The sequence below is a fragment of the Polyodon spathula genome, chromosome 1 (assembly GCF_017654505.1).
Source record: "Polyodon spathula isolate WHYD16114869_AA chromosome 1, ASM1765450v1, whole genome shotgun sequence".
Classification (NCBI taxonomy): domain Eukaryota; kingdom Metazoa; phylum Chordata; class Actinopteri; order Acipenseriformes; family Polyodontidae; genus Polyodon; species Polyodon spathula.
This window is the reverse complement of record NC_054534.1, coordinates 40398915-40426297: the sequence shown is the minus strand read 5'-3', so window position 1 is coordinate 40426297 and position 27383 is coordinate 40398915. Positions and strand designations below refer to the sequence as shown.

At 39.1% G+C, this 27383-nt stretch overlaps 1 protein-coding gene across 3 annotated transcripts; it reads right to left on the bottom strand.

Moving 5' to 3' along the window:
• Nucleotides 1-1443: 1443 nt before the first annotated feature.
• On the bottom strand, nt 1444-20270 carry LOC121318753 (ubiquilin-1-like). Of its 3 annotated transcripts, none has more exons than XM_041255784.1 (11): nt 19748-20270; nt 15620-15771; nt 15361-15482; nt 12996-13258; nt 12075-12233; nt 8316-8523; nt 7980-8119; nt 7557-7640; nt 3673-3788; nt 3172-3328; nt 1444-1944 (listed from the first exon to the last, which is right to left on the bottom strand). In XM_041255784.1, the coding sequence occupies exons 1-11, from the start codon at nt 19865-19867 to the stop codon at nt 1792-1794; spliced, it is 1674 nt and encodes a 557-aa protein (XP_041111718.1). In that variant the 5' UTR covers nt 19868-20270; the 3' UTR covers nt 1444-1791. The 3 variants fall into 3 exon arrangements, with proteins under 3 accessions (XP_041111718.1, XP_041111709.1, XP_041111727.1); XM_041255775.1 differs by having other exon boundaries at nt 7980-8122; nt 19748-20265; XM_041255793.1 differs by lacking the exon at nt 3172-3328 and having other exon boundaries at nt 1829-1944; nt 7980-8122; nt 19748-20263.
• Between the last annotated feature and the right edge of the window lie 7113 nt (nt 20271-27383).

Genomic DNA, 27383 nt, shown 5'->3' with positions numbered 1-27383 from the left:
AATACAGTTTAAAAAATATAAATTCAAGATCATTATTTTCTTTTACTTTTTTTATTTTTGAGTTGTAATCTGCTGCAATGCATTTTTTGAAAATGTAACCCAAGCGTCTTACTCCTATTATGAAACATATGAGATTAAAAGGCACATGTACGCCTTTAGATGACATGCCAGGTTATGGTCTGTTCGGTATCATCAGTGACTCGAAAGCTTTTTCAGTTCTACTCTGCAGATATTTCTTGAGGACCAGGCTAAATGCAAATTGTTGCTTTTTTTTGGATTTTTAACTGTAAACTAGAACTGGGAGTTTTTGTGAACAAAAACAAAGCATTGTGTGGATATAACCTAACTGGAATGTTATACGAGATCAAACGGTTTGTAAACATGAAGTAAAATGGATCTGTGAAGAAAAGTGGCAAGAGGTTACAACAATGTGGAAGTGAAAGGGTTCATTTCCACAGGAGACCAAGTGTAATAGAATGGAAACTGAGAATCACAGAATGCACCAGATTACCAGCTGTAAAAACACTGTCAAAAGCATGTGGCCTTTATCATTGATATTGAACTTGCATTACGAAAGAAAATCTAAGACAATGATTGGCAAAGCTGTAATACAAGAACTCAAATTGTCTTTACAACAAAAACCTAAGATAACCTTAACTGAAAATTGACTGGGAGAATCCAAGAATAGTCGTGTACAAAGTATGAAGCCAGTATTTTGAAGCTTTATCAAGTTTTTATCAACCGGAAACCAAAAAGTCACATGACCGGATACTGCAGCCAACATAGATTTTTTACTTTTAGTGGCACCTAGATTTGAAAACTCATACAACCACCCCTCACGGGGAGAATTAATGGAAAAACATTGCAAACTTATAAAAATGAAACACACCAAGGGTGTTTAATTGTTTTTTTGTTTAATTATCTGTGCACAAGAGAAATGAACAATTGATAAAAACAAAAGCTATACAGTATATTTTGTACAAGTCAGTTAAAAGCAATTTGATTAATATCACAAGTGACACTTGTTTTCAACAGCTTCCATTACAAATCCTAAAGCATTTCATGAATATACTGGCAGGAGCCAAGTAGCAATAGGCATTGAAAACACACACACAATTTGGGCATAACGTGCTCTTTGAGGTTACAAAAGGATTTACCATTTACAATCAAGGATGGTCAATTACTGTATATTTTATAGGACAATAATTATTTCAATTTTCTGTACAGGTGTATTTCTAACAAGATTTTTCAAAATACTATGAGACTTCAAAAGATGGTTGATAGAGTGTATGGGAAAATTAAACATTTACAAGCCAACAGTCGCTGTGGTTCTCATTTGGATTGGTGAATTTTACTTTTTTTTTCTCTCCCCAGAAACACTGTTCTAGACATTTACCAGGAAAACATTTATGGCAATTCAGGTTTAAGGCTATCTTAAACCTATTTTTCTATACTTTGTACTGAATATAAAATTACTACTGAAGACTATTTCAAAAAAGCACACATGTACAGGGCTGTTTTAGATCAAATGTCAGTGGATCACACAACTTGAAAACAGAGCATGAATTTAACATAATTAATGTGTTTAAGATATTCTTCATTTTTTTTGTTTTGTTTTGGATGCATGCAAGAGTTTGAAAGCCTTTGATTCCCACTGCTCATATTACGGCATTTCACTCCACTTTGTTTCCAAATCCAAGTCTCAAGGGTAAAGGGAAATAAAGCAAAAATGTGAACGATTATATAAAAAAATAAATTACATTTTTTTATTAGGAGCTTTCAGAAATAATGCTATGATGGTTGGGAGCCCAGTAGCCTCTCAATGGCCGCATTGACGTCGCCTCCTGTTGCTATCAGAGCTTGCAGATTGGCTTCACGGTTAAGAAATCCCATTGCACTGAGCTGTTCGAGTTGCTGCTGAAATCTCACTTCAGGGCTCTGCATCTGTTAGATGGAAGGAAAAATAAATAAATAAATAAATTCAATTTACTGCCCAGGGTCTGATTTCACTCATTTGTCAGAATCAACTACTATTTTTAAAATACCGAAAGAGACTAAAAGGCCCTTTCACACTGGGTACATTTTCCACAAAAATTCCGTACCAGAGTACAGTTCGGTACATTTTGCATTCAATTCCCGGGTACGATTAAAATGAACCATACCGAGACCACCTGAGGGAGGTGCTCTCGAAATGGTTGTCTCCGCTTATTTTTACTTCAGTGTGAATGTACCCAACAGGGTCAATCTCCCGGAAGCTGTTGCTACTTAAGTGGTAAGTTCATGAGCGGTAAATATTTCAGGCTTGCAGTTGACAGAGCACACTGGTAATGATAGATAATACATTAAAAATAAATAAATAAATAAAAGCTGAAACGTTTTGAAAATATATATGTGTGTGTGTATTACTGAAACATGGACAGATACTCATACAAAATCTGTTTGACAATACTCACAAAAGTTTATCCACAAAATGTGTCAAACACCACACCATTAAAACACACAAAACAGGATATTCCCCATGGCTGTAAACTTGCACTTCAATGACGTTTAGTGTGAAAGGGAAATGTTCTCAGTATACTTGGGGGAAAAAAAAATAAAAAAAATGAAAAAAGGATGTGTACGCTGTACATTTCCAGGTGTACTCATTACACAACCAGTGTGAAAGAGAAATGATCTTAGTAGATTTGCCCTGGAAAGAGTTGAGTACACTTGGTAAGTGAACTGTACTCGGTACATTTACGAGCATACCCAGCGTGAAAGGGCCCGAACAATTCATAAAATACTTTACATCTATAAACACACAGTTTGTAAATTAATTTATATTACCCTTACTGGATAGTGGAAGATGTACATTTGTTTACAGACATTAAACTTTTAGAGAAATATTTGAACCTAGTTTGTCTCATTAGTTATATTTCCAAGTACATTTCAGTTCAGTAAGATGCCCCAAATGCATTTCCATATGCTATGAATTATGTGCTGGGTTTAAAGAAAGAAAAATAATTTGTTTACCTCCTGTAAAGTTCTTTAGATTATTGTGATATTTTAAAAGGTAAACAAGTAAGTGCAAATCATCTAAGTGGAAGTCAAAGGGTTAAAAGGCATTGTTATCAATTGGGTTGCTGAAAGGTGAATGGTCTTGCCCAACATGATTAGATTTAGATCTGTTACCTGTGGATTTGGACTGGCAAGTGCTTGTAACATTTGCTGTACCAACTGCTGCTGCCCCATCTCTCCACTTCCTTGAGAACTGAGATCAGACCCTGTTGAAGGGGTACTCCCTGTGCCTCCAACACTACCAACACCTCCTACATTACCTTGCCCAAAACTGACGGAAAATGACACAAAATCATTTTAGAATTTAAAATATTTTGCTACACACAAGTGAAAACTAACCTAGCAGGCATATCTAGATTGTTTTACAAAAAGACATGATAATTAAAATGTGTACACTACTTATGGGACCACACAAGAAATATTAACATAAAATAATTTAACAAACTGTATATAACACACTGTATTTCGAGATCACCGTTTTACAGTATTTTAAATATATTTTCTATTTAGTCACCTTTTTTTCTTAACAGTGTATTGAAATCATACCCATTTGTTGAATAATACTACCTATCTTCATCTTGCCCCTTCCAATTCCAAAGATGGAAAGAGCCTTACCCTGGTATAAAGCCTGGTGCTTCTGCTGCCAAAGTCTGCAAGCCCTGCTGAATCTGTAATAGTGCTTGCACTGCTCTGGGATTCAACATGGCTGACAAGGTTTCTGGATTTTGCATCTGAAAACAAAAAAGAAGTTGCAGAAGGCTCCATGTCCCACAAGTTTTTGTCTTTTTGATTATGATTAGGAAGGCTGAAACTGATCAAAAGGCTGAATTAACTGACCCACAACAATTACAATCCCGACTGTGAATGTTTCTGGATTGTATTGTGTTGTAATGGGCAGCTACTGACTACTAACCACACAAATAGTTATACTGCATAATCTCTAATTCCCTCTGTAAACCCTGATCACCTGCAATCCCTCTGTCTAGTGTTTTCATTGTAGCAAACGCTCAGACGCCGACACTCGTGTTTCAGTTTAAACGTCTTCGCTAACATCTAAACTTTGTTGCCTCGCTCATTTCATTGCAGGTCACTTCTCTGCACACCTCTGCCAAGATATTATCAATTATTTTTCTACTTGCTTCAGTGATTCTTCTTATTCAGTGTCTTTATTTGGCTGCAGAAGTTTCAGCATTAGTCTTTCCTGCTCCATCCAGTCTCCAGCCCAGAAACAGCACTGTTATTTGCGTCTTCATTACAATGACTGGCCCTCCAGACAAAACATCGACATTCCCTCGTCAGTGATTGCTTTGCCTTAGCTCTTTAAATCTACCACAAAGCTTTGTTTGCTGAATCTCTTTACTCCTCGCTTGTAATCAGGCGCCCCTCCCCAGCTCCCCACTCGACTTCCGTTCCAACAGAGCCAGCACAATTTACAGTTCCATTAGAAGATCCGGTCCTGGACCTCCATCAGTACGTTCAACATTTTAAACACCTATCCAGCCCACTACAAACTCTATTCAAACTGTGGTGGCTTGTGACTCAAACGACACTGTTGTACTGCAATTCTTCCACCAGCACCTCACAGACCATGGTTCCCATCGCAATGCTCTCATCTAGTGTCTATGGAGAGTGGCAAGTTGCCATAGTGACCAGGCAGCTTCATCAGGCAATGCAAGCCTGTGCCTCAGTACTGCAATCTTCTGGCTCCTGCTGCTGAGCTTGTGCAATGCGAGAGCGAGTTCAACTCGCTGAATTTTTCAAATCTAAAAATTGCAGGCTCATCTTGTAGACTTCCATTAACTTATTTATATACATCACTAACTGTTCTACATGTACTGAATATATTTATTCAAAACTAAATTGAATAAGCAAATGTTTTTATACAGACAAGGATTTTAAATCACAATAACCAAATATATTCTACCCTGCTTCACTGAAGCCAACAGTTTCAATTCCAATTCCTTTAGATGACAGCATAATATCACAAGCTCTACATAATTTAAGCTGATTTGCTATTGCTGCAAAACTCGCACACTCCAACCTTGCTATCCATTCCTGCATTTCGTCGTCACTCTGAGGGATTCTCAGTCCCCTCCTGTCTCAACCTTTTGCCTACCTATATTTACTGACATTCTTCAATTTCAACTCCCCGCACCCCCTGTTGGTCATGTAACAGACAATGAACAGTGCTGTGGTGCCTTTTAGATGGAATTCCCAATTCTAAAGTTGCAAATATTAGCTAAGAACAAAACGAAATTGACCAAAGAAAAAGCAGCATGTGTATAAAAGTACAACATCAAATGACAACATGAAAACTGGAGCCCTGCCTGCTTCCTCCCCCCCTCCTTCCACCAGCTGCTATTCAACGAATTCCTACTCTCAGTAACCTCCTTCAATATGCTCAGCATTACAGGTCTGCAGCCCTCGCTCCATCAAGAGCTTCCTATTCTACAGCCTGGTCATCGTCTTCGACTTTCCGCACCAGAACTGGATTCATCCTATTCCTTCAATCAAAAATCGGATCCTGGCTTTTGTCATCCATGCTAGGGATTCTCTCCATCTCGCCTCAGTATTTATTAAATCTTACATTTCCGGGATCCAGTATCAGTACCCTATTATGTCTATGCCTTCTCCCTCCTTTCTCTCCATGCCAATAGTTCACCTGACCCTCCGTGGGACTCTTAAGAGCCTTCCCTCTGCCTTTATCAACGGACACTCTCCATTCGCTCATTTCAACTCTTCGGAAAGGCTGCTTCTCCCCTAGAAGGATCTACTTATGAAGACCATCTGCTTCTCAGCCGCCTTTGGTCCTCTCAGAAGCTCAGAATTCACTGTTTCTTCTGCTTCTAGTTTCCCCGCTGCGGCTATTCGTTTCTGCGACCTTCTATTTCAAATGCCTACATCATTATTTGGCTGTGTACCTCCAAGACGGATCAATTTCGGCGTGGTCAGTCAGCTCATTCAGCTTGGACATTAACAAAAAAGCTCTGTTCATGCCCTGAAGCAGTCACAGCTTGAATTTGGTTATCCTGAATGCTGCTAAATCATCTGCGCTGTCTGTAACATTTCAGGGTGTTTCAGTGTGTTTTTGTTATTTTCAGTTCTTCTACTCCACGCTGCTCCATACCTAAACAGTACGTTATCCAGCTTACGGTCCAACAGTTGTCACTTGCTGGGAGTCTCATACAGATAGTGTTAAGGTGCTTCGATATCACCTAAACGAAGTGCACTGTGCCCTTGAAGCACTCGTGCATTGTTGTATGGTATGACGTTTTCTTTCAGAGCCCCACTGTAGGGATGGAAGCCCTTAAAAATGAAACAAATGCAGTGCTAACATTTCAAGATTTTAGACGAAATGGGTTTGCTTCAGCTCATGCATCTGTACGGGAAATCAAAGAACAGATCAGGACTGAAATAACGTTTCCCAAACAGAAAAACCAAAGGAAGAAATTGATATTTGACTATGAATGTTAAAGCGAGATCACCCCCCCAGGTGATGCAGCTATAACAAGAGGTTTTCTCAGCTACATTTTTTCTAGTTTGTTTGGTTTTCTTTTTAGCACCAGGGAGATGAGGAAGCTATAGATGCAAACACATTAAGTGAAAGTTGCAAGCATTTAGCTGAAGAAATGGGTGACACTGATGCTGATGACTTGAATCTTGAGATATGCTCAGATGTCAATGCCTTGCCAACTGGGGTGTCTAACTCGCCTCGAGTTGTTAAATCTACTCTGAATAGTTGTTGGATTTGTACCAAAACTTAAGCATTGCATCTCCTTTTGACTGTACCTGTAACCGTGGCCTCAGGAGAGAGAAGCTTCTCGCGTTTAAAGTTACTGAAGAACTATTTACGTTCAACAATGTCACCAGATCGACTGAAAGGTCTGGCTAAAATTTCAATTGAACACAAAATTTGTAGCAGGTTGGACTTCTCTAAAATAAGACTTTGCCTCCTCAAAAGCAAGGAAGGTCCACTTCTAAGTGATTTGAGCAAGTTTGTCATGTTTCATATTGTCAAGAAATGTGTTGTGATTTGTTTGTTTTTCTTGCGTAAAAGTCCTTTTTATGCTGTATTATGATTATTATGGGCGGCAATAAGTTGCAGTAATCACAGTAGTAATGTGACTGTTATGGTATTGATAAAACCAAAATGTTGCAAAAATCCAATGTGAGAGCAGGTAAGGGAGACGGGGTGGGGACCCACTACTTAGTGTCTGCCCTGGGCCCCAGCGAGTCCAATGCCAGCCCTGGTGGCACAGATCAATATGATGTCATTGGCATTACTAGTACACATTGTCTTCTGTAATCTCCTAGGCAGAGCTATAGCATCCAGATTTTCAAACACTGTATTTTCAATATCAAAAATGATCTGGAGACAGTTTCCTCTATTTACAGCAGCGCGAATATAAATAGCCTGTGTATTTCTTGTTTCAGCTGTTCACCACACAATGCCACAAACATATTCTGTTTATTTTCTGTTTTATCTTTGCCTTGTCTACCTGCTGAAGGGAGACTGGTAATTGCTGTCTCATCTGTTCTTGTAACTGGGGATTTCCATTAAAAAGAGGGTTGTTCAACATCACCTGTAAAACAGCACACACCAAATGTTGAGTGGAAAAGGAATCAGTTTAAGTATTTGCTTTAAGCATTTTGGCCAGAATTTTATCATGAAAATTGACAACTGTCAAACAAATCAGTTGTGGTAACAAGAAAAATACATTACAATCAAAATAATAATGGTATTACATTACAAAGAAACTGGGAAAAAGACATGGAACACAGTAGATTGAAACTGCAGCGAAATTTACTGCAGCGAAAATTATAACTAACTCTTGACAAACACAGAATTACATATTTTATTTTTAATATTTTTTTTAAATTATTCACCCCTCCCAATAAACACACACACTTTCTCCACATACCTGTGCAGCTAGATCAGGGTTGTGGCTGAGTGAATTCATCATGCTTCTCACGTATGGGGCAGACAACATGTTTTGCATTAGCTGTGGGTTTTCTGTTATCTGCTGCAAAAGGCTCTGCATTCCAGGTGTGTTAAACAGCCCTGCTGAAATAAAGAAAATACATTTCAGTTAATGAAAAAACCCACCAATATAGCAGTCGTCTTACAGTAGGTAACGGGTTAAAGTTGAAGGTGCAGCATGTAAGCTACCCTCATGTAGACCCTTAATAATCCGAAGTACTAAGAGAGAACTGGACATGTTTTGTCAATATGAAAAAGTAGTTCTTATGCACCTTACCTCCCAGGCCTGGTCCCAGGTTTGGCAGGCTAGGGCCTTGTGCTGGGCTGGGGGCAGCAGTGGCAGTGGAGGAGGAGGAGGAGGTTTGTGAGCTTGCTGCAGGAGGTGCCCAAGGGTTTGGTAATGGATCTCTATTCTCTGTACGTGACGGCTGACTACCACCAGCAGCTAGATTGTTTACCAAAGAAGCAAAGGGATTGCCACCAAACTTAAAAAGAAAAAAAATATTTACACAAGTCACTTGCTGTTTTTCCTTTGCAACCCACAGACCACTAGTGACATTTATTTGAATACTGGTATCATTACTCAGCCTTGCTCTAAGACTTTTCCCAGTGGGAAAATATGCCAAATAGTAGTGGATGACGATTGAGAATACAGATTACAGAAAAATAAAGAGCAAAAAATATATATCAAGTGTGTGGATATATTTTTGTTATCCCACTTCAGCCAACTTCCCAACGCTTCGGTATGTTTAACATAGCTTTGTCAAGGGAAAGTGTGTTTGAAAACAAACAGTAGAGATACTTTTAGGCTTTTGATACCATGGTAACTACACCAATTTATTTCTATTTAAATATATTAATGTGCTTGTAAAGTCAATTATGTAATGATCTACAATCCCCTTCTATTTAAACATTCAGGCATCATGGTATTGAGTCAATATCCATTTACTTTCCTAAATTCTTCAATGTTGTACGTGATCTAATTTTGTTTCTTCTAAAACTACACATTTTAGGTCAAACATTGTGGTTTTTTTTTTTAAATGTTTAACCCCTTCAGTGCTAGGGGTCGTACGGCGTATGTCCTAAAATAAATCTAACTGTAGTGCCGGCTGTGAGTATTCAATCATTTCAATTTTTTTAGAGTGTGTAGAAGGGTATATGTGAATGGTGTGTCGGTCACGTCATTTAAAAAGTGCATGACTGACTTGTAAACTGCCCTGTATACGATTTCTCCATTTATTCAATGTTGGATGCGGAAGTCAGACAAGCAAACAAAAAGGTTTGCATTATATTTTTTATAGTGCTTGATTGGCGCAACTTTTGGTGGATATAACATTTAGGGATCCAAGGACCTATTTTTAGCAAACTTATTCTTACTTTCCATAGTTACTTTCAGAACTGATCGATCGCTAATGATTACTGTATGCTGTCTCTGTTGTATCGTGGCATATGTGGTAGTAACTCAGTGCTTGGACACGCGGTGCTTGACCAATCGATTCCGACATTTTAGGATATGTGTGGGAGGGTTTAGTCTCTCAAAAACGTGAATGATGGATTGATCACATCAATCAAACAGTGATTAATTGATACCTAAACTGGCCTACAGGATTTCTCCATGTTGCTCAGTCTGGAATCCAGCAAGTCAAATAAACTAGGGATGGGAGGTATGAAATTTGCACGGTATGATAACAGTTAAAAAAATATCGTGGTAACCTTAATATCATGGTATACAGTACATCATGCAAGTTATCAAATAAAGGCTTAAATGAAGAAAGACTAATGTAAATCACTTGAATTACCGTAATTCACAAAAATAAAACCAACAAAATACACTTCCTTTCATGGAATGATTTAACCATTTGGTATTTAGTATTTTACTATGCCAAATAACTTGGTAACGTTTCTTTTTTTTATAAAGGCAATCAGAATAATAATTAAAAAAAAAAAAAAAAAAAAAACTAGAAGTTGTACACTCTCAATGTTAAACAACAGTATTAAGATCTATTTGCTCAAAATGACGTGGTGCTGTAGTTTGATAAAACACTGACATATAAAATAAAATAAATAAATACTTTCTTTAGCTGATGGCAAATAGAATTGGGAAATGATCGGTGTTTTGCTTACAACACAAATACGTACCTGTACAGGTTATTATTTAAGAGAAGAGATGAGTCGTCTATTTTTTTCAACCGGATAAATAAAATATGTATAGCAAAAAATAAATACATTTTAAAAAGTATTTTAATACTAAAACGTGTTATTGGATTTACAATTATGACACTGCACAAGCAAGCTTCCAGTGATTATTACACGTGGAGTTTGTAAAAAAACAAACAAAAAACAAATTCTTCACTTACCTAAGAAAAATGTAATACTCAATTTTTTTTTTTTTTTTAAACCCACAATGTACTAAATTCGTGACAAGTGATGTATAATTTTACAATAAAGTTAATGTTTATCTATTACATTAAACTGACTGTTGATAATCCAGACAAACATAGCACGCTGAAAATGTGTGCTAAGCTGCAAGGTTTGGAGACGGCGTTTCTCTAAAAACTGCGCGTGGCGTCAGAAAGACAGCAGCCAAGAGCAGCCGGCACAGCAAGCTCTGGGTAACAGAACGCAGCAATTGAAACGTGTATTCTGTGTCCTTGTCAGTTTCCTTCGAAACCATTATCAAAATACAGCATCAGTTCACAAAAAGATCTTCCTCAGACACTTTGCTAAGGCTGCAAGTACCATCACATGATTTAGAAGAAGCGTGTTTGCATTTGAAAAAATGTGCTAACCGGTGTATAACCGAATTACGATAATTGCAATGTAAAATAAAATAAACTGTATTAATACCATAATGTGTCTAAACCGTGGTAAAACGAAAAACCGGTATACCGACCCATCCCTAAAATAAACAAACTGAAGAGTTTCATATTTTGGATCGTGGTTTGATTTGAGTAAATCCTGACTGCTACAACATTTAGCAGACCCACTGGAGATATTTTTTTGTCAAATTTTATTTTAATTTTCAACATTTATTTTCAGAACTAATCAGTCGTGATTGATGGCGATATACTCTCACAGGCTATGCTGCACCAGCCGCAGTAATAATAATATTATAAAATACGTTGATGCCCTAAAGGCTGCGAGTGAGTAATCAATTACAAAACATTAGGACATGTGTAGGGGGATTTAGTCCTTAGAAATTATATTTTAAATTTGACCTGATGATGTTTAAAATGTTTATTATTATTAATACAAATGTTGACGCAGCCATGACAAACATACTAACTCCTATTTTTCTCCATAGATAGTTAACATATTAGCAATGCGAGACACATGCAATTTGTATAATTACCATGTTAGGAAATTACTTTAGGGCTTTAAAGTGGCACAGAAATTGCAATTTTTCATCCCTCCCCCCCATTTAATCTGCAATCTCTCAATCTGTTGAGTAGATATGCCCAAGTAAATTATATCATTGAAAAGTTCAGATTGTGCTGAAACAAACAATATATAGGTTTCCTATGTTTCCTTTAGTGATCTGTGAGATATTTGACTTAAACAATTCAGTCCCAAATTCAAGAAAAACCTCCTAGCACTGGGTGTGGAAAACCCCTTAGCAGTAAAGGGGTTAAACATTGTCGAGTTTGATTTGTTTGAATTTCAGCAAGTCAGAAAATACTGAAAGCGAAGTTTTTATGATGATTTTAGTGTTTACAGCATCTTTGTTTTGTGGAATACTTCATAATTCATTTTCTTTTACAAAATCCTTGACCAGGAGGTCAAGATGCGGAGAGGAGGGACGCTCAGTGTGACGGTGTAATTTGAGTGTGTATATTTTTTAATTGTATAAAGTATTCCTTTAAGACATGCCATGGTAATTAGATCATTAAAACAGAACACAAGTTATGACCCTTTGCAGCTTTACGTTTTGTATATAAATTTATTTTAATAATTTGCTAGCTTTTTTATTGTAGAGAGCTTGGTTTGTCATCGAAGCTTGTATGAAAACTTAAGGCCATGGTTATTAACCTCTCACCTGTTCTTGAGCAGCATTTAACATTGGCTCTTGAATATCCGTATACATCCGCCGTAATGCATTGTAGCCTCCTGGAATACTTTCAAGGTTGCTCAGAGCTCTGTCCTGATTTCTCATCATCTCTTGCATCATAGCTGGGTTTCTGGCAAGTTCCAATGTCTACAGACAGAATAATACATTCCCCTTTTATCAAACACTACCCAGTCATACAAAGCACATACCATATGCTGGAGGAACTGAACTGTGTATTTAAATGTGTACAATATACATACAATATATATATGTGTGTGTGTGTGTGTGTGTGTATATATATATATATATATATATATATATATATATATATATATATATATATATATATATATATATATATAAACACATTAAAATGCATTCTGTACTGACCTTAGTAATGGTTAAAAAAAATAATTTCGTAACTATTTATTTTATATGCATGCTATCATTGGGTCTGCACACGATAATCAGCTTGCCTACAATAAGGGGTTCTGATTTTAACTGTCTGAAAGTGAATTGATCAGTTCTATCTGATATTGCCTGAAAGCACAGTACTCTACAGAAGTTCAAATTACAGCACAGACAGGAATTGCCGTGTTAGAAACTCTTTGTGTAAAGGGGCAACTCTTTTATAATGGGATAAACGTTGGCTTATGTACACAAATATGTATTTGGGGTGGGTAGTTTATCGTTTACATAACAACTAGCATTTTATACTTAAGGCACTTTGTTTACTTAATTCAATCCTCTTCTGAATGATTGGTACTGTAAGTTAGGTACTGCAACTGCATTTCTGGTTGACGCTAGAACTGCATTAAAGTAATCACAAGTATGTGTACTTGGCTTGCTCACAAATGTTTATGCTACATAACGGTTATTTGCTGGTGCAGTGCGAGTGCTTACACTTACTTGTCTCATTATATCTGGATTATTGAGCATGTGACTAATCTCGGGATTTCGCTGAATCAACTGCTGCATCTGGGGGTTTGCCATAATTAACTGCCTCATCAGATCCGGATTGGAGAGCATGCTTTGTACAAAGGGGTTTTCCATGATCTGGGCCATCATTTCAGGATTCGACATAAGCTGCTGCTGCATCTGGATCTGTAACTCTGAGAAGTTTGACGAGTTCATTCCAAAGCCGCTTAGACTTGCCAGCCCTCCAAGGCCACCTGAAATAATGACAAAAGCATAATCACATCTTACTAGTGTGCATATCCCCTGCCATGACATTGTACAATATGAATTAGTATCATGAAAAGATCACCATGACCTACATTCACAGTATGTGTTATAATATTTTGATATGTCTAAGAAATGTTACTATAGAATACCCTTAAGCAAGTTTGATCACAATAAGATAAGTGATTCTATAGAAGTATGAAGTAGCCTAAATAAAGTATATAGCCTCCACTATACAGTACAGGGCTTGCAAAATTTTGGTAATGGTACTTGCCCTTCCGGCAGTCCATTGTCGACATTTGGTTGTCCAAAAAAAAAAAAAAAGAGTCAAGTTGGCCATGATTGACCTATATTTGTACAAAGTACACTGTACTCAATATAGGCATAGTATCTCAGGGTTCATACATTATAACTTTTTGATCCAGAGCAGAAGTTGCTCCTAGTTTTCTAAAAGTATCTGTCTGAATCTGGAGGTGCATATCTAGCAAGAGACAATGCAGGTATGCAAAAGAGAAGAAAGATGTCCAATATTTGAGAACTATGTTGCATTATTTACAAAAAGAATATACAAAGCTGTATACTGCAAGTAGAATATGTAGAATATATAGAATAGCACAATGGTATCAATAGTATACTAAAACCTGACAATTTTGGCACAAGTTTACTTACAGTATGTTACTTTTTTGTAAGGGATGATATTGGATTCTGATCCAAACTTCTTTATACCCTCTGTTAAATATTAAACACTCTGGGATTAAAAATAACAAAAATGAAATACCAAATGTGCATGCATTATCTATTAAAATGTGCAAGTGTTGTATATTAAACATACACGTCAAATAATAAATACAGTACACCCTCGCTATAACAACCCTGTTTGGGTCCAAAGCCTTTTGTTCAATATAGTAAAAGGACAATCCAAAACGAACAATATAAACTGCTGGAGTAAGTTAAGGAAGTCACCTTGGATAAAGGCATTCGCTAAATTATTAATAATATTAGTACTGTTATTTTTTATTTTCTTTTTTGTCACAGTATGTCACTCCTACCAATAAGAAGAAGATTGTGAATAAAAGTAGAATTACAAGTACAGTACCTATTTGTGGCTGCATCCAGTATTCTGGCTCTATCCTATTGTACTTTACAAGCAAGCACCATACATTTAAAATAAAATTACCGGTACAATTTATTAATCGCATTAAAAGAAATGAAAAAAAGCGATGTCAGCATATGTGCTAAATCTGAGTCAGTGATAATAACTATCATATTTTACTTTTTTTTCCCCCTCTGGGTTGGGAAATAACATTAATGATTTAATAAAGGTAACAACAACAAAATGTTAATCTTGGTGAGCAGAGTACAGTAGCTTGTAATTCCAGTCTGTAACTCTGTTTAAAATAATCTGTATAAAAGTATATACTTCGGCTATCGTAGTGCCCATTATACCCTTCGTTTTTCTGGAGCAGACACAGTCATGTGACATACCTGCGCGCTGACAAGATAGGATTGCTTGAGTAGTCAGGGGGGTTACACAGGCAATCCTCGCGGGATTTGGTCCCAAGCAATGTTCACGTGTACATCACCCCGGAAATCACTGAAGCATTACCAATGAAAAAAACATTGATCCCTCTAAACATGTTTTACTGGGATGATCTGTGAGCGGAATCTCGATTGAGAAACCTCTGTTTTATTAAAGCACAGAACGTTATCTTGTTATAGAGTAAAAAATTGGATTGCCCATTGGTCACGCAGCCAAAAAGACAAAAACACGTTGTCCAACAGATTTTTTTGGTTGTCCTGGAACGTCGGGCTATCGATTTTGCGAGCCCTGTAGTCACACTGGAATCTAGGATATGCATCTTTCCTTGGGGAATAACAACTCTGATGCAGATGTTGGGAGTAACTACAACCCTGAAAGGCTAAATGCTTTAAGACTACCTTTTACAAGCCAGGGTTAACATTAAAAGAGGCACCCTATAAGATGAGCATGGAAATCTTTAACTGGTTGACCTTGCCGGCGAATGCTGCTAGGGATAGAAGTAGCAAAAAAAAATGGCTGGAATGATGGGTACAGAGCAGTGGAGATCCTTACCCACACCTAGGGGACTGCTGGATGCTGGCATGGTGGACGCAGTTGTGCTGCGGGACTCTGAAGAGGCAGCCGCACTACTGCTAGTTGAGCTGCTGGACGATTGAGCAGCATGGTCCTGTGACCTTAAAAACAGAAATGCAGATGTAAACACTGCCACTGTTTAAATTCCCTTCCCCCACCTCCCCCGACAGTATACAGTTTTTCGTTCCTATTTGAGTTTGCTTTTTTTTTTTTTTATGTTAGGCTTGCTTATCTTTACCTCGTTTGCGTTTTGATGACCAGGTGAACAGTCATCCCATCATGGATTGCATGTTGAGTAAGAGAGTCTTGGTCTTTCAAGATTTTACCAGCAAATATCAACACAAGCTGATCAATCTGTGTCTTGAAGCGCTTGGAAATTTCTTCTTTGAACTGAAAGAGAAACAATAAGCATAAGATGCCAGAAGTGGGAGGGAATGGCATCTCTGATTTAATAGTTTGTAATCAGGAAGTAAAATCGACACAGTGTAAGATACAGCTCTGTATCAATGTGTAAGTAAAAAATATTTTTATTGGGCAACACAGTATCTCAAAGTCAAAGGCCTCAATTTGACAGCCACAAGTCAGAGGTCAATATTACGATCACCAACATACTGACCTTACCGTTTTTACAACACTGCTATATGAAGTCCCTGCCTAGATATGTAGTTTTTACAATACAGAGGCAGTGGATTTGTAAAATTACTAGCCAAATGGGCCAACAACTTGACTGCAGAACCATAAAATACAGTTATGTTTTGAGTACAAAGTCAACACATGACAGTGTAAGGTCTTTTATCTGGGACCTTGAAAGTCACAAGACTACAAATTTGTCAGTCCTCAGGTCAACAGAAATGTTGTCATTTGATTTTAGCAGTTGTTTCCATAAAATCCCATTGAAAATATGAAGTTGGCACCTTGAATGATTTACGAGGTGTAACAGCAGCAGAAAAGGCAACAGAAAGAATACTGGGTATTTTTTTTTGTGAAATGAGCAAAATTACAGCTATGGACAACAGTCTTGCATTTATAGAATTAACAAATTTTGCTTCATAAAGTCGAATAAAACCGGACGATTAATGTTATGTTAACATGTTTAATTACAATGCCACTTTATAGTTTACCATATACTTCACAAAAAACTGACAACAATGTAACATTTCAAAAATTAACATACTGTACAACTATTATGGCTCCCAGTAGACTTTTGGGATACAATTTTGTGTTGGTTTGATTACAGGATGTTAAATAAAAGATCTAAAATTATGTTCATACATATATACTTCTTTAAATGTTTCAATCCTAAAATTCTAGGTGGAGCAAAACTTTTCTTCATAGCTGTACCGCTGCATACAGATGATTCAGAATGGTAACTTCTGGATCTATTCCTGTAGTGTAGCCTACCTCTTGGTGGGGATTTTGTACTTAATCACTTCTAAAACTACCTGTAACTTGAGCAGCAATTATAAACATTTCTGGATTGGCTTGTCCAAAGCCCAGCTCTGCAACATCTATACATTATGTCCATGAACTAGCATTCCCTCAAATTTTGTATAAAGAATTAGCTGAAGAGTTTCTAATGAGCAATTCACTGACAGCATCTCATCCATCGGGTGGGAATTGAAGTCTCAGATCACACACTGCCACTTGCATTATTAATGAAGTAAATGTAATCTTAACACACACCATGATTACTATAAATATAGGTAGCATAGGCACAAGTTTGTCATTCCTGAATGTAAGGGAGCAGAAAATGGCAAAATATGCTCAGTTAAGCAAAGAAAAAAAAGACAGTCAGTAATTACTTTAAGAAATGAAGAAATGATCTTTAAGACAAATTGCAAGAACTTTGCAAGTGTCTGTCACTGCTGTGACCAAGACCATCAAATGATTTGAAGAAACTGGCACTCATGAAGACCGAGCAAGGTCAGGCAGGCCGAGGGTGACCTCAGAATAGGAGAACAAGTTAATTCGAGTCACAAGTCTGCGAAATCAGCGATTAACTGCCCCTAAAATACAAGCTCAGTTAAATGCTACTAGAAGTACAGATATTTCAACATCAACTGTTCAGAGGCGATTGCGTGAAGCTGGCCTAACTGGAAGAACTGCTGCAAAGAAACCATTTTTAAGAGACTTGCCTGAGCCAAAAAACACAGAAACTGGACGTTTGAGGAGTGGAAGTCGGTCTTATGGACCGATGAGTCAAAATCTGAAATATTTGGGTCCAACCGCCAAGTATTTGTAAGAAGCAGAGAGGGTGAGCGCATGAGTTCTGCATGTGTGGTTCCCACTGTCAAGCATGGAGGAGGCAGCGTCATGGTCTGGGGTTGCTTTGCTGGTGACAGAGTTGGTGATCTTTATCAAGTCCATGGCAAGCTCAACCAGCATGGCTGTCATAGCATACTTCAGAGGGATGCCACTCCATCAGGATTACGGCTAGTTGGGCAGTCCTTCATTCTTCAGCAAGAAAATGACCTGAAACACACCTCAGTTGTGCAAGAACTATCTGGTGAAGAAGGAAAGTGATGGACAGCTCAATCTAATGACCTGGCCTGCCCAGTCTCCAGACCTCAATCCCATAAAACTTGTATGAGATGAACTGGACAGAAGAGTCAAAGCAAAGCTACCCACAAGTGCCCTACATCTCTGGGAATTGCTGCAAAAGAGCTGGGAAGACATGTCGGGTGATTTCCTGCTGAAACTTGTTAACCGAATGCCTCGTGTTTGTGAAGCTTTTTTTGAGGAATCCAAGATTGAGAGACAAATTTCAATTTCCTTGAACATTGCTTTCATACTCCTTATGTTTTGTATATTGTAACATGTCTTTTCATTTAAGTATTTACAGAAACGTATACGAAATTATGAAAAAAAAACCTAGTTTCCAGCAAGTGTACTCAAACTTTTGACTGGGTGTGTGTGTGTGTGTGTGTGTGTGTGTGTATATATATGAAACAAGAGACAACTTACTGATATTGAATTTAGCCTGTGTAATAGCTACAGTTCATTGATTTAACTTAAAATACTCTAACAGAAATGCAAGCTTGTATGTTAAATGTATTGTTGAATTTTGCAAACCAGTAATAAGAGCTTAGAACACAGTGATCAAGGTGTAGTCCACAAAGGGGTTCATAGGTTACCAATTAAATTAGATACACTGATAGTTTTTAAATTGGTTCAAATTACAAGCAGCTCCTGTCTTACTGAATCCGACTTTTGCCATTCTTGAACCTAAGAAAACAAATCGATAGAAACAATTTTTTTTTTTTTTTTTTTTTTTAAAGAATCAAAGTACTTGTGGTCGTCTCTTATCACGTAATGCATGTGTCCTTTACAGAGCTAGCAGACTGATTCCTGTAACAAACACATCTCATACACACAGGGGAATTCAGCACAGGGCGTTTGAAAAGGGCAGATTCTACTCTCCTTTTAGGCGTAATTGGTTTATTTAAATATTGTAATTGTAAATGGTCATAATTCTGAAATTAGCTGCCTTAGCAATAGATGTGCTATTTCTAATATATAGTACTCATTTACAACAAATAATTAAATCCCATTATTTGTCATCAATTTGATTTCACTTTGCCGAACGTTGGTTTTTTGAAACCAGAACAAATTTAAGAGAATCGTTTATATAAATGATTGCAAGGGACAAAAAATACTGATGAGGTATGTTGGTAGATTAACACGTTCTACAGCTTTTTGGTTTCACATGTGGGGTTAAGTGAGATATAGCGATGTATTTTCCAGTGTTCTAGAATATAAAATGTAAAAGGTATTATATGCTGTACTACTAAAAACCATAAATCACACAAATAGAGTAGGTGGGTCTGATGTAACATCCAATATACACAGCAAGGTGTGGACCCTTACTGACGTGGAAAACCCGACAGTGCAGTCTATGAGGCGGGACCGAATTTGGTACATCATCAGTGAAGTTTCAACAGCAGTAACAGCTTGCAAGAGAGGACTGATAGATAGTGCATACAAAATTGACATAAAAATTAAAGGATGTTAAAAGTAGTTCACTAGTCGATAAATTAAAAAAAAAAATATATATATATATATATATATATATATATATATATATATATATATATATATATATATATATATGTATTATTTATTCAAGAATTTGTACTGTGACAGGAGCACTTACACAACAGAATGCAAAGCAGCAGTCAGCTACTAGTCGAGCACTGGGAGACCGGATGACTTGATCAATATGCTCAATAACACCTCATCCCGACATGTTACCTTTCCTTTCCCACTGTGACAGTTCTAAATGCAAAATGCCAACCTTTAACTAATGTCAGTGACAAGTCTGACACTGCTTTATTTAATGACTCGGGATAGCAGTAAAGAAACTGACCTGCTTGATGGTGCTGTTTTCAGGAACGGCAAACTCCTCTTTTTCTTTGGGAGTTTTCACTATCACTTTGATGATTTTTGGATCAGAGAAAGGTCCCGGGGTCTCCCCATTCTCCGCCATACTCGCAATTTGTACTTGTATGCCCCCGTTTGGTGTCAGATATTCACAAAATCAGTAGTAATGGAAAGAAAGATATTACGATCTCACCGTCTGCGAAACTTATCACTTCAACTTCCTCATTTATTACAACCTCCTCTCGGGCATCATGGGTAAAAATAATAATAATAATAATAAAAAAAAAAACGCAAAGCGTTAATTAAGAACTGTCAGTTTTCTAATATTCGACAAATCAAAGCGGTGCCGTTTTGTAAACCAATTAAATAAATATGTAAGCGCAAATAAGGGTTTGTTTAACAGAGGTTATTTACCTGCAGAAAAATGACGTAGCTATTCTAAGGAAGTTGCTAGAAAGGGGAAGGCCACGGCGTGTTTCTACTCTGAGGAGGCACAGCATTGCGCACGCTCGTCTAATTCAGCTTTCCAACAGCGATGGCGTAGCAAAAAAACGCTTTACGCATGTGGTCACTACTCCCAAACACAGTTGCCAAGTCTGCTTATAATAAGCGGAATTGGGCTTCTATTTTTAAAACGTCGCTTTAATTTTTTGAGAGGAATTTGTATAAACACCCCGACTCCCCTCCCCCTGAAAGTAGTCGGGCTTGTTTTGGACTTGTTTTGAAAGTCAGTACCGTTTTTTTTTTTTTTTTTTTTTTTTTCTCGTGAGACTTGGCAACACTGCTCTCAAAACCAGCTGATTTTGGAAAAGACTCAGTAGGTCGGAAAAAAAAAAACTATTTTTCAGAAAGGCAAACCAGCTACTGCCTTCAACGATGGTTTCAATTGTTGGCCTTCCCGAAAAACCAGTTTGTGGTAGAGTAGTCCCAATTGCGTTTTGGGGATTTGGACTGCATTATTAAAAAACGAAGATGTAACACTGTAACATGCTTTAAGCATTTAAATGCTCTACACTGTTGTGCAATGTGGCAAATGATAACAGAGCAATTTGAATATGTGCTTTTTTTTAATTTAGCTTGTATCCTTTAGATGCAGACAAAAACAATTATTTTGCAGTTCACAAAATTATTTATCACTTATGGCAAATTTATATTAATCAAAGCATCAGAATGCTCATGGTCCTAATCTCCATGTGAAGGGGCCTGCAGTAGTTGGCAACTGGAGAGGTGGCACATTGTGGCTACCCAAGTTAATACACTGAATGCAGTTATATTAAAATACGGAGGCGGCATACACGTCACTAATAGCATGTATCTGGCCAAAACATTGCACATGTAATGAACAATAACCAAGTTACCCTTTTTAGAAAAAAAAGTTCTACACAGGCATTTTTTGTCTGTTTAAAAAGTAGCCCACTTAAGAAAATGATTGTTTGCATGTGATGTACGATTTTTTTTTTTTTAAGTCTTCAGAAAAAACTAAATAAGGGTATTTTAGCAATCGATATTTCCATGCTGACACAGTAGAGTGTAATCACTTATTGAAATCGGTAATGGGCTACCTGGAATCAATGTGGCTTGAAGACTTTTGAATTCAAGTTGCACAGAGGAGCTATCACTCTTTTAAGGCCTGTGTTGGAAGATATATGCAATACCAGGAAAACCACCCTTGCTGGTATTTGGAACTTTAATGTTAACAAAATAGAGAAAAGCTGGGTTTGCACCATGCCAAAGACTTGTAGGAAATTTAACTTCCTCTATTCTTTATTTTTCTCATTTCAATTTGATCTTATTTTCTACTGATTTTACTGTATTTTATAACTGCTCTGATCTGTAATGTGATACTTTGTAAAATTTTACAACTGTAAATTGCCCTGGATAAGGGCGCCTGCTATGAAATAGGCAAATAATAATAATAATAATAATAATAATAATAATAATAATAATAATAATAATAATATCATCAGCCACCACAGATTTTCTAGCCAATCCATAATTAACTGTTGCATGTAAATACTGAATCACAACATCTCTAAAAGTATTAAGTATGCCGAATTTTGCATTATTTTGAGAAATGTTGTGGTTTTAAAAGTATATCTCATTTATAATACCAAAAGGTCACATTTAAAAAAAGTACATTAATAATAATGTAAGTACAGTGCATATAGAAAGTCTACACCCCCTTTCAAAATGTTCACCTTTTGTTGCCTTATAGCCTGGAATTAAAAAGCATTAAAAGTTTTTTTTTTCATTTATCTACACATCCTACCCCACGACTTCCAAGTGAAAAAAATATTCTAGAATTTAATTAAAAATAAAAACTGAAATAGCTTAGTTGGATAAGAGTCCACCCCCCCTGTAATAGCAATCCTAAATTAGCTCAGGTGTAACCAATCAGCTTCAAAATCACACACCAAGTTAAGTGTCCTACACCTGTGTTAAACTGTAGTGATTCACATGACTTCAGGATAAATTCAACAGTTCCTGTAGGTTCCCTCTGCTGGGTAGTGCATTTCAAAGCAAAGACTCAACTATGAGCACCAAGGCGCTTTAAAAAGAACTCCAGGACAAAGTTTTTGAAAGGCACAGATTAGGGGATAGAAAAAAAAAAATATCAAAGGCCTTGAATATCCCTTGGAGCATGGTCAAGACGATTATTAAGAAGTGGAAGGTGTATGGCATCACCAAGACCCTGCCTAGATCAGGCCATCCCTCCAAACTGGATGACCGAGCAAGGAGACTGATTAGAGAGGCTACCAAGAGGCCAATTGCAACTTTGCAAGAACTACAAGCTTTTATGGCCAAGACTGGTCAAAGTGTGCATGTGACAACAATAGGATGTTTCTCATCAGCAGGGACTGGGGCACTTGTCAGGATAGAAGGGAAAATGAATGGAGCAAAGTACTGATAAGTCCTTGAGGAAAACCTGCTGCCCTCTGCAAGAAAGCTGAAACTGGGAAGTAAGTTCACCTTTCAGCATGACAAAGACCTAAAGCAAACTGCCAAAACTACACTGGAGTGGCTAAGGAAGAAAAGGGTAAATGTCCTTGAGGGGCCCAGTCAGAGCCCCGACCTAAATCCAGTTACGAATTTGTGGCATGACTTGAAGATTGCTGTCCATCAATGCTCCCCAAGGAACTTGACAGAGCTTGAATAGTTTTTAAAAAAAGAATGGTCAAATATTGCCAAATTTATGAGTGCAAAATTGGTAGAGACCTATCCCAACAGACTCACAGCTGTAATTGCTGCCAAAGGTGCTTCCACCAAGTATTAACTCAGGGGGGTGGAGACTTATCCAATTATGATCTTTCTGTTTTGTATTTTTAGTATATATTTTTTTTCTTTTTCCCCTTAACAATGTGGAGTATGGTGTATAGATAAGATGGAAAAAATCCCCATTTAAATGTATAAAACTCTGAGGCACTGACACAACAAAATGTAAAAAAAAGTTCAAGGGTGTGTAGACTTTCTATTATCACTGTAAATCACACAGACGAAATGCAATGAACCGCTGACGCCTGCGCATTACTCAACATAATGCCAATAGAGCTTTATGCAGCATGCAAATAATGTTTGGTACCTAAACGCCAATCAGTGGGGAAAAAAATGGTTAAATGAACACTTTAGTGTGTGGTGTTTGCCTATGACACCTTGGTATGTATACATATGTTTTGCTGTATAAAATAAACTTGATTGTACTGCGTTTGTATTTGTGAATGTGTTTTTTGCTGTGCGTAGTGAGAGGGTGATGCAGGTGCTCCAAACAAGGACAGACGCAAAGTTCACGGTTTAATTCCTCCAACCACTTTCACCGTTCCGAAATAATGAAGCTGTCTCTACCTAACAATGGGTATCACCAGCGCAAAAACAAGGGTTTACCCACTTAGCTCCGTCTCTCAAAACACAGTCCTCGTTTCCTCCCATCAACCACAACAAAAGGAACCGATCACAACTCGATCAACCACAACAAAAGGAACCGATCACAACGTCAAGTCCCCCTAAAGTACCCATAGCCCCGCCCCCTCCGATAGCTAGTTCAATCACGTCTCCTCCAATTCATAAATGAAACTTCGCCCACCGTACTAGGGCGATGACTCCTGGTACCGTGACATCGTCCCTTTCCTGAATGGCCGGCTTCCGACTCCCCCTGGAATGAACTGCTATTCACATTCAGTACAGGGCACGTACTTCCTGCTGTGGAATGCTCTCACAGGTCAAGAGGGAGACTGTTGATTCAGATTAATTCGCTCTTTGTCACATATCCCACCGCTCAGAGTGGAGTCGAAGGTACACTCGGCTGAATCTACCTTGCCCATTACATCCTCCTCCCGGGAAAAATAATCCGCATTTTGATGATCTCTCCCTGCATGGTGTGTGTGGAATACATGAAGGGTTGCAACGCCAAATACCACCAAGTTATCCGGGCGTTGCTATCCTTCATCGTGCTTAACCATCTGAGTGGGGCGTGGTCGTTGATAAGATTGAATGAATGTCCCAAGAGGTAACAGCGTAAGGTCTGAATGGCCCATTTAATGGCCAGACATTCGTTTTCTATGACGGAGTAGTTACGCCCCCGAGGGAGCATTTTTTTGCTTATATATAAGGATGGGGTGTTCTACTCTGTCGACCTGCTGGGACAAGACCGCCCCCAGACCAACATCCGAAGCGTTGGTGTGGAGGAGGAATTCTTTATCAAAATCTGGTGTGATTAGGGTGAGGGCTTGGCAGAGTTGTTGCTTAATGGTATCAAAGGCCCCCTAACACTCTCCTGTCCGTTTAATTAAATTTGGGGCACTCTTTTTAGTGAGGTTCACTAGGGGGTTGACCACGGTGGCATACTCGGGGATGAATCGACAGTAATAACCGGCTAACACCAAGAGAGATCTCACCTGGGACTTGGTTTTTGGGATCGCCGCATCCAACAAAGCCTGGACTTTGGTGGTGACGGGTTTCACCTGCCCATGTCCAATAATAAATCATAAAATATAAATATCTTTAGCAAATGCACATTTACCCAAGTTGGCTGTCAGCCGGGCTACCCTCAAGAGACTGCAGGACGGCTGTGATCCTAGCCAAATGCTCTTGCCAGGTGGAGCTGTAAATCACCACATCATCAATATACGCTGCTGCATATTCATGATGTGGGCATAAAACCTGGTCCATTAGTCTCTGAAAGGCAGAGGGCGCACTATGTAGCCCAAACGGCATGGCTGTGAAATGAAACAGACCATCAGGGGTAGAAAATGCAGTTTTCTCACATGATCTGTTGGTTAAGGGGATCTGCCAGTATCCCTTGTTCAGGTCCAAAGTCGAGATGAACCTCGCCGTTCCCAGTCTGTCGAGAAGCTCGTCGACCCGAGGCATGGGATATGCATCAAACTTGGCAATAGCGTTTACCTTACGGAAATCAACACAGAAGCGGTTGGTGCCGTCCTTTTTGGCCACTATCACAATCGGACTGCACCACTCGCTCCTGGAAGACTCAATCACCCCAAGCTTGAGCATCGCCCATACCTCTTTGCAAACGCCACCAGGTCAACTTTCAGGGATCCGGTAGGGTCTCTCTAACCATGATACCTGGGGGAAATACAATGTCATATTGAACAAGATTAGTTCTGCCGGGCACATCAGAAAAAGCATAGCTGAACTCCTCAATTAACCTGCGCAGATCTCTCTGCTGATCTGGGAGTAACAGTTCCCCCATCGGAATGGACTGTAAGCTAGGGGCCTCTATACAGGGTCCAAAATCATCCTCTACCTCACCTGGGGCTATAAATAAGGCCTGCCTTGACTGCCAGGGCTTTAACAAATTGACATGTTAAATTTCCCATTCGTTGCGGCGGTCGGGCTGCTGAATTTCATAATTGACTTTCCCTATAGCCCGAATCACCTCATATGGCCCCTTTCATTTAGCATATAGTTTGGATTCCAATGTATTAAAAAAAAAAAAACAGCATTACCTTATCTCCTGGTCGAAAGGTCCGAATGCGTGCATTTTTATTATAATGCTGCTGTTGCCGGTGCTGAGCCGTTTTTAGAATGTCATGTGCCAAATGACCAACCAAATCCAGGCGATCACAGAGTCTTGTCGGCTCCCAAGTGTCCTGCAAAGGGGATGTCATGCGCCAGCCTCATGACCTCGGGCCGACACGATGGGGGAACCATCAATTGTGTTACAGGCTGTCCTGTGCCTGGGGCAGGGTTTACCCTATACAGTAATAGCCCCTTGATAATGAAGTGCGGATATACTAGCGCCCCAGCACCTTCAACATCCTTACCTTCAACAGACAGGACCTGTCCCCAAGTGTGCACCAGTGTGGGGTCGTTTTTCTGGTACCACACTAGGTCCACGCTTGAGCCCCACGTGTTCGGTATATTGAGAGGGGCCGGAGTAACATCTGCCCTGAAGGGTCCAGTAACCTCGCCCTCTTGGTCACACTGCGTACCGACTCCCTTCGAGTGACGTTTGATACCATCCGCGCTCTCCCCCACCAGCCCCCAGCCTCGTTTCAGAGATGCACCTTTCCATTTTTCGATCTGTCTCTCTTTTTTTGTTTTCCTAGGATGAAAAAGGGAAGAAAACAGGTCAGCTTGCAGGGGGAAAATCTCACCAATTGTTTCCCCTGCTTTGCTTGCCACGGTTACCCGTGCGAGCGGGACAGAATTACGGGGTGCGGCAGCCTTTCCACCACCCCCACAGTGAGGTAGCGCTGTGTCTGATCTATTGACACATATGCTTTTAGGGTGGGATATGTCACCGTATCTCCGTGTATATAGGAGATCGCCACCTTGCCTTGTGGCTGCCACGGCACACCGTCTAAGAGAGATGCGTTATGGTCGAATTAAGGTCTGTGCACACCCTGAGTCCACTAAAGCCTGGGTACTCACATTACCAACCATTACATCAATAATACAAGGCCCCTCTCGATCATTCCTTACCTGCCTCACATGCCAAATTGCACGTCACCACGTTGCACTCCATTGCTGAGGGGCACAGGTGAGTGATGTATCCAGGTTCATGGCACCTAAAACAGATAATCGGGGCAGAAGGCACTGGGGTTACCGGTCTGTCCCACTGCTGATAATGCAGTGGGTCAGGGGTAGTATTTCTACCCCAGCTGGGGGCCAACCGCTGCCTCCATGGTGAGGAGGTGGGTCGGCCCATAGGGATTGCTGGTTTAGCCGGTCAGGGTCCAAGGGGAAGAGGTATTAGTGGTGGTGCTGCTGTAGGCACTGCTCCTCGGCTGGTGAGAGGAGGAAGAGGGGTCAGTAGTTCTTGATAGAAGCCTGGGAGTCCTCAAAATCCTCCGCCAGTTTGACGGTGGCCTCCAAAGTGTCTGGGTTGTGACGTCGCACCCAGTCCTGTGTGTCTGTGCCGACCACATGGCAAAACTGCTCCAGGACCATTCCCTCACCCATCTGTGCACCGGTCTTTTGCGCAGGGTTCAGCTAGTGCACCATGTGGTCCCACAGTTTCTGGGCGACCACCCTGGGGCGGGTCTCCCATGGCCTCCGCTATTCCCGGAAACGCATCATGTGTGTTTCCCCTGTGATGTTGAGGCGTTGGAGGATGGCCCGCTTGACCAGGTCGTACTGGCTGGCCTCTTTGTCATCTATGGCTT

Bases quoted from the DNA above. Each gene is read 5' to 3' on its own strand.
- LOC121318753 (XM_041255775.1), bottom strand. From the start codon at position 19,867: ATGGCGGAGAATGGGGAGACCCCGGGACCTTTCTCTGATCCAAAAATC. The intron at 7,641-7,979 runs GTATGTGGAGAA...GCTGTTTTACAG, and splicing joins ACCCTGATCTAGCTGCACAG to GTGATGTTGAACAACCCTCT. The intron at 3,789-7,556 runs GTAGACAAGGCA...TTTTGTTTTCAG, and splicing joins TACCAGTCTCCCTTCAGCAG to ATGCAAAATCCAGAAACCTT.